The sequence below is a fragment of the Equus caballus genome, chromosome 20 (assembly GCF_041296265.1).
Source record: "Equus caballus isolate H_3958 breed thoroughbred chromosome 20, TB-T2T, whole genome shotgun sequence".
NCBI classification, from domain to species: domain Eukaryota; kingdom Metazoa; phylum Chordata; class Mammalia; order Perissodactyla; family Equidae; genus Equus; species Equus caballus.
In genome coordinates this window covers 7,103,788-7,116,316 of record NC_091703.1, presented here as the reverse complement: position 1 = coordinate 7,116,316, position 12,529 = coordinate 7,103,788, and the positions used below count along the sequence as shown (strand labels likewise).

General features: G+C 40.3%; 1 protein-coding gene across 10 annotated transcripts in view; it reads left to right on the top strand.

Moving 5' to 3' along the window:
* LYRM4 (LYR motif containing 4) overlaps nucleotides 1-12,529 on the top strand; it is a 192,593-nt gene that overhangs the window by 47,100 nt on the left and 132,964 nt on the right. For 9 of the 10 annotated variants that reach the window (XR_011429881.1, XM_023624081.2, XM_070244911.1 and 6 more), the window contains one exon: nucleotides 805-925. The exons of the other annotated variant lie outside the window; for it this stretch is intronic. Coding sequence is in view for 8 of the 9 variants with exons in the window: in XM_023624081.2 (XP_023479849.1) it covers nucleotides 805-925 (121 nt within the window). In the remaining variant the exon portion in view is untranslated. The remainder of the gene's footprint in view (nucleotides 1-804; nucleotides 926-12,529) is intronic. 10 annotated transcript variants of the gene reach the window in all.

Genomic DNA, 12,529 nt, shown 5'->3' with positions numbered 1-12,529 from the left:
CTGTGCACCAGGTTCTGTGCCACATTTCAGACACGCATTATAAAGCTTAATCCTCCCAGCAGCCCTGAGAGGTAGGTGGTATTGTGCCTATTTGACAGATGAGGAAACAAGCTTATGGTAAGAAGTTTGTCCAAATTCACACAAACAGTGGGAGCTGGAACTAGAATTCAAACCCAAGCCTGTCTGATTTGAAAGTCTTGCTCTTGACTGCTGTCCTGTATTGCGTGTAATTTATTGGGGTGGGGAGGTATGTGTGTGCGTATGTACACACTTTAAAGATGGAGAAAAGCATTTTGGTGTAATCTCTGCTCTTCACTGTGGTAGGATCTCACTGTGGATTTTTACATGTTATATCGCACAAGAGGAAGAAACAGCCAGAAGATGAGACAATTGGAAAGCTGACCAGAGTTCGGCATGGGTCACTCTCTTGGTGCATGCATCTGTGACGCGTCATTTCACCTCTTAATTCTTGCTTTGTCTCTGTATATTAGAGGTCAATTATCAATGTTAATGGAGGGAAGCAGACGTGAATAACTCGAAAGAACCAGTAATCTAAGGAGCATTTCAGTAGCAGTTTGCCATATATATGTGACTTGTTTGGGGTAGATTTATTTCCCTAAACCTGTTTACTTAGTCATCCCAGAATAGTCATGGATGGGTCTGTCCCAGGAGCAAAGATCAAAGTAGATTATCCATAGGAGAAAAATCAGACAGTTAATTCCTAAAGAAAAGCTTTTGAATTCATATAAAAGCATAGCTTCAGACTGCTGACACCTTTTCCTTTTTTTCCCTGAATTGATTTAGAACTTACGCTGTCAGGAGGATAAGAGATGCCTTCAGAGAAAATAAGAATGTAAAGGATCCTGTAGAAATTCAAGCCTTAGTGAACAAGGCCAAAAGAGACCTTGAAATAATTCGTCGACAGGTAAGATGGTTTGGTGTTGCACTATTTTTCATTAAGAGCTTTAAGCTTTGACATATCCCCCTTGATTGGACATCACTGCTTCGGTGTTTATAATTTACACCACAGGATCGTGAAACTCCGTTCCTTTTACTCATATAGACATAGAAAGGTGACCTATCATGTTACTGAATTCAAGGAGAACATAAAGGAAAATATCAGCTTTCTAGACTTTCCAGGGAATGCATCCTTCTGGGGAGCTGAATTCTCATAGTTTACTGGAGGCTAATGCTATAAGTATGGGAAACTTTAAAAAATTTGTCTCTTTGTAAGATCCATTACACATTTATAGTGGATAGTCAAAGAGTATAAATATATTCTACTTTTCCTAGTATTTTTAAATAATTAAAAATATTGCCCTTTTCTTGAAGACATCATTATGGGTGATGAACCTAAATTTTATTGCCACTTGGACAGCACAACTGCTTAGATACTGACCCCATAAAGGCCCCTGGAAGGTGTTTTTGTTTTCATCTTGTAGAAGTGCCAGGGATCACCTTGATTTGTGCTTGCTTTTCTCTTTCTCATGAGGTAGAGTGGAGCATCTGCAACAGCATGGTCTCCTGGGTAATGTGATATGTCCATCTTTCTGCAAAATTAGTTAATCCAAAGGCTAAAGTAGCCTGCTATCGATTGGTTTTCTCACTATCTAAAGAATCTTTGATTTGGCAACAATTATTCTCTAAGCACCATTTCTGCTTCCATTCGTTTTTCTCTCTTATTTGCAGTAAATTTGTTTATAAAGTGTAGAGGGGAAACCCCTCACCATTTTCCTAAGTTCTGCTAGTGTTTTGGAAAGGGCTTCTTTAGCATCGTCAGGAGGTGCCATCCTGGCTGACATTATATCATATAATATATTGACATATATATATATATCAGAGATGTACATATATCTCTGACCCTTCTTAATGCTTGTCTCTAAACAGAATTCAAAAAAGAACCATATTAAAAACTCTAGTTTTCATTTTATCTCAAAATTAAAAGTCTTGTTATATTGTCTGCATAATGGAACAATCCCTTCCAGAATAACATTTCAGATTCTGATAACTCATTGAGTTCTACAGTTACCTAGCGATAGAAGAACTTTGCCACATTCGGACAAGCCTGGGAAATGATCTTTAACTAAAGGCATGAAAAGATAATAGGAGAGTCAGAAAAAGACACCGATCTGCACATTTGCATATACTTTGATAGCGGCAGATATACAGTTGCTGTTTCAAAAACTTTAGAATGATGGCATTTTCCAGTGATTGAATTTTATGGGCTTCTTTAGCGCTGGAACTTGGAAAAACAATCAGCCTGCGTCCTTATTTTGCATAAACTTAGAGAGGTTCAAATTTTTGGCACTTTGCAGTGTAGAAGCTGGTAAGCATCTCCAAAACAGGCTGGTTTTATCTTTTAGTGTAAGCTTGCTCAGAGTAGAAACTGCTTAGAGAAGGAGACCTGTAAGTAATCTGTGCCACCTTTTCTTCTGTTATATAATTGTCCAGTCACCTCTTAGTTTGAAATGCTAAAACTACCCTTTCAAAAAACAAACAAACAAAAACCCTAGACTGGGCCATCTTCACACATCCCCAGTAAATTCACACTTGAAACAGACTCAAACAGTAGAGCTGCTGGCATGTGCTGGCGTCAGGGCGCCCTCCCCAGGACAGCCTGGCAGGTGCACCTTCCTTGATGGTGGGAAACGCATGCTGCCTACTTGCAGGCCAGGGCTTCCATATTAACCAGTAGAGCAGCAAGTGATTAGGTTATCTCTGAGGACCCTCCTCAGAGAAGCCCTGACAAATGAAAGCATTCTCATTCCATTGGAGAACTGGTTAGCCAGCTATAAGACAGCAACTGGGAAGTTTCTCTTCCCTTCCCTTTCACATCAAGACTATTCCTGAATCCAAGCATAACATTTGTCATCGTTAGCTTCTGAGACGTAGTAGACTCCTGAGCCACCATGCTGTCAGCTGGTATAAGTTGACATTGGCCTAAAGGCCTAAAATGAAGTAGCGTCGGTATTTTTTTTGCACTGACCACTATAATAGCCTTCTACTTTCCTCCCTGTTTTCCCCCCAGTAGTCTGTTCTTCACATGCTGCCAGAGTGATTTTTTTTTCCCAGGGAAAGGTTTGCCCAAAGCTAACATCTGTTGCCAATCTTCCTCCTCTTTCTTCCTTTTCCCCCGTGAAGCACCAGTACATAGTTGTGTATAGCTGTAAATTCTTCTAGTTCTTCTATGTGAGCTGCCACTACCGCTTGGCTACAGACAGACGAGTGGTGTAGGTCTGCACCAGGGAACCAAATCTGGTCCACTGAAGCGGAGTGTGCCAAGCTTTAACTGCTAGGCCATCAGGGCTGGCTCCAGAGTGATCTTTTTTAAAAGGAAAGTCAGAGCAGGTTACACTCCTGCTCAAAACCCTCTAGGGGCTTCATAGCACCCTGACAGTAGAATCTGAAGTCCTTACCAGTTCACAAAGGCCCTCATTGCTCTAGTCTCCCTCATTCACACCCTTTCAGTTACCTTCTTGCTGTCCCTGGTGCACCCCCACCTTGTTCCCATCTCAGAGCCTTTGTACCTCTGCCTGGAATAGTCTCTCCCGAGACCTTCACATAGCTCACTTCTGCCTTTCACTCAGGCTTTTACTCAGAGTTTGCCTTATCACAGAGGGCTTCCCTGACCACACTATCTAAAATAGCCTTCTTCCGGGGGCTGGCCCCGTGACCAACTGGTTAAAGTTCTGCTCCACTTCAGCAGCCCAGGGTTCACGGGTTTGGATGCCCAGTGCAAACCTACTCCACTCATCAGCCATGCTGTGGAGGCATCCCACATTCAGAACAGAAGAAGATTGGCACAGATGTTAGCTTAGGGCTAATCTTCTTCAAGGAAAAAAAGAGGAGGATTGGCAATGGATGTTAGCTTAGGGCCAATATTCCTCACAAAAAAAATTAAAATAAAATAGCCTCCTTCCCTCTGTCACTCTGTCCCCTTACTCTGCTTTACTTTTCCTTACAGCATTTATCAATACTGAAAACAACATTACTTGTTGCCTTGTCTGTTTCCTCCTCTTCTTTGAAGACAGGGAGGTCACCACTGCCTGGTGGGCAACAGTGTGGGCTCTGGGGCCAGCGTGCCTGTGTTCATATCCTGACTCAGCCTACTAATTATGTGACTTTGAACCAGACATTTAACCTCTTGGTGCTAATACAAAATGCAGGTGAAAACAGGCCCAACTTCATGGGTTACAGCGAGGACAGAATAAGTTAATATATGTAAAGCCCTTAGAGAGATGCTGCCGTGTGGTAAACACTTGCTATTGTTGTTATCCAGAGGGTCTAGAACAGCCTCACATAGAGTTTGCTCTTATTATCTGTGGACTAAATGGATATATGAAGTTTTTCCCCTGAGATCAACCATACACCTCAGACAAGGGATCTCTGCCACCAAAATTGTGGTATCTTGCTGGCTTCCCAGAACCTCTCTTCAGAGAGAGTGAACCCTGAGAGGAAAACAGAAATCTGATGAGGATCCTGAGACATTACCCTCAGGCGCTGTAATATCCTTCATATCAAATCCCTCTTCCACTTGAGTACTTGGACCAGAGACCCTCCACCAGGATGCACATCTGTCTCAGCGCCACTTTTCCAGGGATGAGAAACCCACAGACATCTTTCCAGCTGCCAGATGTGCACATCTGTACAAGCAGTACTCAGACTGAAATCCTCCATCTGACTTTCTCCTCCCTCAATGCTGTTCCTAATTCCCTGCTTTCTAGTCAGTCTTTAAAGTGGACCTTGCTTTCGACAGATGTTTCTTCAGTCATTTCAATCAGCTGTGATGCTAATGATACAACCGTAAGCATGGTAAGATTTTGCAATTTTAAAGAAGTCTCTGAGCAAAGATTTTCTTCTCTTTCTTTTTTGGGTAGAGAAACCAGGATTCAAAAAAGCTGGATGCCTTGTCCACAGCCACATGGCCAGACCTGAGCTCAGGTCTTCTAATTCCTTAGAGCAAACTCAGAAGTTTAAGGACGAGAGCTCCTGAGTCAGTGGAAACTGAAGGATAAAGATATTCCTAAGTCATCCTCCCATTTTGTTCTCAAGATATTTAAGGACCACATCAACCTAGTTCAGCCTCTCCTCAGAGATATTTAGTCTTCATCATGGTGACTCTGAAGGATTCTAAATAGCATCAGCATTTCTTATTAGCCTTTCACACCACTCCTAAGGATTACTCTGATTTCAAGAAGTAAAGTGGCAGATTGTTTTTCCTCCATTATGAGCAAGTCATTTGTTCACTCTGCGTAATTATGACCCACTGAATAAAAGCCTGGCATCACTTGTTCTTCCCTTGACCTTCTTGGACCAGCTCTCCCCTTGAAAATTGTAATCCAGTCTGTCAGTCTCTAATCCCTTTCCAGCTACATGCATCCATCTCATACCCCAAAACCAGCAGAGTTTTCTATAAACCTTTCTATAAACTCCCATTATTTTCATATAAAACAGTTCTGTAAAGACGGATTGACCCTGGCAGCTTGTATGAGTTCTTCCTCTCTGCTGAAGCAAGTTCTGGACTAGCCCCCACTAAACCCAGCCTCCCTATCTGCTTCCCAAGCAGGATCAGAAAGTTCAAGAGACTTTTTGTGTATGTGCCAGATGGTGTCAGAAAGGATGCACAGAATCTGGGCTGTGTGTAGGGTTGGACAAAACAGCTCTCACACCATCTGGGCAGCAAGGAAGCACCTAAGGACTTTCCACCTCAGGCAGTAGACAGGGCTCCTTGCGTGCTTCATGTCAGAAGCAGAGGCAAGAAGGTCAACCAGACTTTGCTTTTGTCTTTGTTCTTTTTTGCATTTTGCTTTTCTGAAGGTATTCCTTCTGAGTCTTATTTATAAGGCATTAATTAGAATAACTGTCAGTTAATCACCCCCACTTATAGCTCTGCAGTTCGTCATATCCCTTTGGATTTTAAACAACCATAGCGTGCCTTGTTTTATATCACTACTTCTGTGCTCTGTAACTTTGCTACTCAAAGTGTCCTGTAAAGACCCGCAGCATCAGCTGTTGCCTGGGGGCCTTCTCTCCCTGTGTAGTTCACAGAGATTTGGTGTTCACCAAAGAGAAAATATTTCCCAAGCATTCTGAAATAGAGTTGTAATCTTTGCTATGTACCTAGCTACACAGCCACACATCTGTGAGAGGAGAAGAAATAGAAGAGACAGTTGGGAATGGGGAACTCTATAGCTGCAGCAATGGAGTATTTGCCAGACCTCTATTTCTGTACTTCAGCAAGATTTCCTTGAATATGTGAATTAAGACTGACTGGAGGAATATTCAGTGAAATCCTAATTGTGTAGCAACTTTTTCTTAAAACATGGTGAAAACTAATATATTTCTGTGCAAAGTTTGGGTTTATTTACAACTATATAATGCTATCAGTGTTCGTTAGAGGGCATCCTATGAAGATGACCCTTCAGTTCTTCTAGATTCTCATATAGCAGCAAACCTAGGTAACAGAACTTGGGGGGAGTGTGTGTGCGTTTTATAGACCTTTCTCATAGGTAGTTAACCGGATAAAATCATGATCTCTAGGAAAGGAACAAATATTCTGTATTGAGAGGTTCCCAACCACTAGCTTAAGTAGGCTAGTGGATTTAGCACTAAAGTTACATCCACATAATGTTTGGTTACCCTACCAGGGATGGAATACATGTATACTGAATATGAAAGTAAGGACTACATCCAACAGAACAAGTTGGATGTGACTTAACTATTTGGATGAAGATGAAGAAATACATTGTTACTGTAGTATGTAACTGTACGGTGAGAAGATAAACTGGATATTTTCTGATTCTGGATAACAGCAAAGGTTTTAGAGTCATCCCAGTCTTGCCAGGAGCTTTTCGGTGATGACGATTTTATATCACCTTGGCTGTTCTTAAGCTAATTTTCTTTTTTAATGAAGCAATTCAAATAGTGGATGTATCAGACCCAGAACTGTGACCCTGGAGTTGTAAGTGATTGAGAGCAGGCATTATGTATGATCATTAAAGATAGCAGGGAAGGGGTTGATATTATAAGTAGCATGCATTTTTGTTAGCCTGAGTATGTGTGTGTGTGAGAGAGAGATGAAGCATTTTCAGTGTTTCTTAGCTTACACTTAATTATCGTATTTGTAAATCACTAAAAGCAAAATAATTTGTCCAGTTTATTGGCATTTTGTGTGGTGGTAGATGAGAGTCTCTGAAACTGTATTTTTTTACTTTTATTTGCTATTTTATGGTTTAGTCTTTAAATGACCATTCAAGAGAAATGTCCACCAGTTACTTTTTAATGTGCCTGTTCTGAGACGAGAAGCTAGTGAACGATGGCTGTCTTCTCTCACTGTCAGTCACCGCAGCATCCACCCCAGTGCCCTGAGGAGTGGTTAAAACTTGAGTTAAATTAGTATCTTACCCACAGCTCTCATCCTTTAGAGCAGCCTGTGAAAAGGTAGGATTGTTTTAGATCCTTTGGGGGAAAAGTAATAGTGCACTCTCTGTCTCTCCTCTTGTAGACGTTTAGTTTAAGTACCATTTTGCTAGTTTGGAGGAATCTCAAAAATTTACTTGGCAGTTGTTTTGACGGAGTAAAAGAAAGTTAGTCCCTACATTAGGAGCTTTTAAAAACGTGAAAAGAATTAAATACACTATTCACAATCGTCAAGAGGTGGAAGCAACCCAAATTTCTACAGATGGATGAATGGATGAACAAAATGTGCTACGTACATACAGAGGAATATTATTCATCCTTAGAAAGGAAGGAAGTTCTGACACATGCTACACCACAGATGAACCCTGAGGACATGATGCTACATGAAATAAGCCAGTCACAAAAAGACAAATACCGTATGATTACACTTAATATTAGGTACCTAGAGTAGTCAACTTCATAGAGACAGAAAGTAGTATGGTGGTTGTGAGGGGCTGGAGGAAGCAGGGAAATAGGAGTTGTTTCATGGGTGCAGTTTCAGTTTTGCAGGATGAAAAAGTTCTGGAGATCCATTTCACAACAATGCGAATGTTTTTAACAATACTGAACTGTACTCTTAAAAATGGTCAGGATGGGGGCTGGCCCCGTGGCCGAGTGGTTAAGTTCGCGCGCTCCGCTGCAGGCGGCCCAGTGCTTCATTGGTTCGAATCCTGGGTGCGGACATGGCACTGCTCATCAAGCCACGCTGAGGCAGCGTCCCACATGCCACAACTAGAAGGACCCACAACAAAGAATATACAACTATGTACCGGGGGGCTTTGGGGAGAAAAAGGAAAAAATAAATAAATAAATAAATAAATAAAATCTTAAAAAAAAAAAATGGTCAGGATGGTAACTTTTTTTTTTTCACAGTAAAAAATATTTCCCCTTCCCCTCCAAGAAAAGAATTATAGCTAGTCATCATTTTTTCTCTTAATTGGGAGAAATAAAATTAAATGCTTCAGATACTGATATTTGAGGGTGGGATGCTTAAGTCATTTGAAGCTTGAACAAGTGGATTTATATCTGTGAGCCTTCAGTTTCTTATCTATAAAATCAAAGGATTATACTGTGATTCCTAAGGCTAGGTCCAGTTCTAGAATTCCATAGTTCAACATTTCAAGTAAATATCTGGCCCTACTTTATTTGCAGAAACTTACTGATAGATTTTAGAGTAAATTACTCTGTGCTCACCTTGCCTTGACCATTTTTCACCAGTATCTTAACTCTACAGACTTGGGCTATAAATGAGCAAAGTTTTAAGCCAGCTGTATACTTATACCATCATAAATTTCAAAACTTCTCAGGGTCTCACCTTTCTGTTTCAAGGAAAGTCAGAAAATTGAATTATTTTATGAAGGTTGCTAGCACCTCTGCTGTTAGCCTTCTTCCTTTCTGGTAGAAAATACGTGTCCAGTACTAGAACATACCTCTGAGCAGCAGCAGTTGAAGAGCAATAATGTGATAACTGATAGGCAAGAGAAAGATTAAAATGCTTTCCTTAAGCCACACCTTAATGTTAACGCTGGTTTCTTCTTGAGTTAACTTCTCCCTACTCCCTGGCTGGCTTCTCAGCTACATTAAACACAACCTGCTAGATAAATCAAATGCACTGTATTTTTTGTAATTAGTGCCCACAGTTTCTTTCCCTAGATATTTGAGTGCCCACCCTGTGCCACCTAATTATGAATTGACTTTATAAGCTTTTTGAAGGCAAAGTTGGAATGGAATTATGAGGTCCATCAGAACCTTGTAGAAGTTCTTTCTCATTTTGGCTCTTTGGAGACAAACCCCTCCTCTCCATCGTAGATCCCATCTACTCACTCATTAACTAAAACAGAAATAAAGAGTTTAAAAGCACATCCCAGCAGTACTTTCTCATGTACCTGTATAGATCAACTAAGATTAAATCAAAGGATCAATCTACATATTTAAAATATAATAATAAAGCAGAGGCAAAGAAGATTTAAGTGTTCTGTCTTGGACTTCAATAAAAATCCTCAGGAAATCAACATGAATTTGTATACAATGACCAGAATTGTCCCCTAAGTGAACCCTGTATTTTTGGGGTATATGAATTCTTTGAAAATGAATGAAAAATTCCCCAGCTCCCATCAAAGTTTAAGAAAGCAAGACAGTGAGAAGAGTGTTTAGTTTTATAACTTGGCCTATGTATGACATTCATTTTTTCAGTCTGTTCAATATATAATTCCTCTGCAGCTATGAAAAGACTTCTTCATACAAGAATTTAAACTAATATCCTCCCTCTCTGCTTTTTCTAGAAATTCCAGTAAGTCCTTAAGTGTGGGGCAATAGTATTTCCACAGTTGTCATTCCTGTTGAGAAAATGCCTCTCAGTTGGAGATTGCCTATTAAATTTGCTTGATTCCTCCAAGGTTGACATGCACAAAACAAGATTCCATTTCCTTTCTAGAAGAAGCCTATCTACCTCTGCATTTTTCATATACAATAAAGGGGGGGAGGGTTTTGCATATTTGCATGTTCAAAACAGCTCATGAAGAAGGCGGTAGTAATGCCATTTATAGGAAAGCATTGCATGAGTTTCGTTTGGGAATTTTTATTATCCTTCTCCCGCCTAGTCCACTATAGCTGTTCAATCTTGAATTCCTTGAAGAACTATTTTTGTTACTGAAGCATCTAAAATAGAAGTAGGTATCATCAGCTCTGGAGCAGAAAGTACATTGATCTCATGGGTAAGAGGTGGCAGTTCTCATCTCGGCTCTGATAGTAACTTACTGTGTGATCTTGGGCAAACTGTTTATTTGCCTTATTTACCACATCTGTAAAGGGACGATTTTATTGATGAAGATGATGATGGTGATGGTGATGATGATGTGTGCTTGTTGTCAGTGTTGGTTCATTGTGCCCTCTCAATGCACCAGCACTACGTACTGAGCACTTCTAATGCATTGCCTCAGTTTCTCTTAACAGTCTTGTGAGAAAGATACTATTATCTTCATGTGTTTCATAAGGAAATTCAGACTTGGCGTGTTTGAATAATTTTCCCAAGGACACACAATTAGGAGAATGGTGAGCCCACATCTATTCTCACTTTTTAGCCAGCTCGTAGAAAAGGGTTCACACCATGAGTGGCCTTAACTTAACAGAAGGTAAGCAAGATGTTGGAGATGAGAGAAGGCAAGATGTGTGTTTCTTTTTCTAATTGTTCATTTAGAACTCTTATTAGAGGCTAACGGCTTACCTTCTGTAGGCTTATTAATAGTTTATCCCTAGGAGCTAGAATCCTTTATCATTTCTCAAAAAACTCTTTCTCATTCTCTCTGCCTTCAAAAGAAAAAAAGATACAGAAACCACAGTCTGAAAATGTTGAAGTTCAGCCACCTTATTTAAGAAGTGTTTGCTCAGAATTTCCCCATAGATCTGAAGGTTGCAGCTCCAATTGTGCTTTTCCTGACAAGCTATCACTGAAGTGCCCTTCAGTGGAAACCTTTTGATGCCTTGCTGCTTGGCTTGTCCTTTCAAGTAATCAGAGTTAATTCCAGTCATGCTTTTGCAGGAGATCTTCTCCCCAGATGACAAAGGAACAATGTCACATCTTTTAGGAAGGGCAGTAGAAAGAGCTCACCCCTGTTTATGTTAATTTGTGTTTCTTACCACATCCTCTGAGATGGCAAGGAGGTAGTGACCCCCCATGCCCAGTGTGTATATGAGGATGTGTACTCATTTCCTGAGCACTTGATGCCTGCAGTTGAATTTTTTCAAATTCGATGGGTTTTATCTGTATATATATGAAGGATAGTTTCACTGGTGCTATTGGGAAGATTTCTCATGATTTAATATCAGTCTAAAAACTGTTGTTGTTCTACTCAGAGGTGTAACAGGAGTGGTGGGTAAAAGAAGAGAAGAGGTTTTGAACAAGATACACCTAAATTTCAATCCTAACACTTATTAGGTAACTCTCTATCCTTGGTCATGATATTTAATCTCTCTTAAAACATTATCGTCATTCAATTTTTCTACTAAAGGCAAAGAAATGCCAATCTTAAGTTAATGTTAGTTTTTTACTTGCTGTGTTTTTGAAATACCAGAACGAAATGAAGTGTCAGAAATTTTCTCTCTTCCCCAATCTGGTAATTAAGGCTGTCATTTTATGGATTGGTTGGGTATAAATAATCAAAAGGCGCTAAAAATTCTCTAAGATGTGGTACTATAATAATCTTAGTTTTATTAAGTAATGCTAGTGCATAATTAAATCAGCATTTTAAATATTTTCCTTTTCTTCAAACATTTCCACTTCGTAGAGCCTAAGAGGTACTTCTCTTCTCCCTACCCGTCTCACCTCCTTACTGTAAAAATAGTACCAACGTAGAGGTCACATGGACTCCCCTTCAGAGTCTGTCACAGATTAGTGATAGCATCACCAGAGTCCTTGACCCATTAGACCTCATCTGTAAAAAGTAAGGAATTGAGTGCATTGGTTTTCAGGGTCCTAATAGCACAAGAATTTTTTTATGAATCTACTGTATTTAAAAAACCTAAGTTTGACTGCTTTGTTGAGATTGGATTCGGGGTTTCTTTCATGAGGTTATGCCATTTCACTACTAAGTGAGTGTGTTCCAGAATTGCCTACACAGAGATAGACATGCTATAGGAGCTCAGTAAATACTCAATTACTGAACACTCACTGGCCCAGGAGCCAGCAGACCTGGACCCGCTACTGGCTAGCAGGCAGTCATATACCAGCTTCCTCCTGTGGTGAGAAGAGGGTCCCACTATGGCTCTCTAAGGTCCCTTTCACACCTGATATTTTCTGATTCTGAAAAATAATTGATAATGGTTGTTAGGTCCCAGAAACATACCTGTGAATGTTGGATTTTGACCAAGGGTGAGTTATGTCACTGACCTCTATTTACTGAATTGACTTTAGAAAGAAAACTGGATTGCCCAGAGCTCACAGGCAGCATGTTTTGTTGAGCATGGGGGAGTAACTGGGTTATGTAATGCTGAGTTACATAAGGTTGGTTCTTCGCAGTCAGCCTCAGCAGCAGGACCAATTCGAGAAAAGCCCTTGGCTATACTTTGTAAAAGC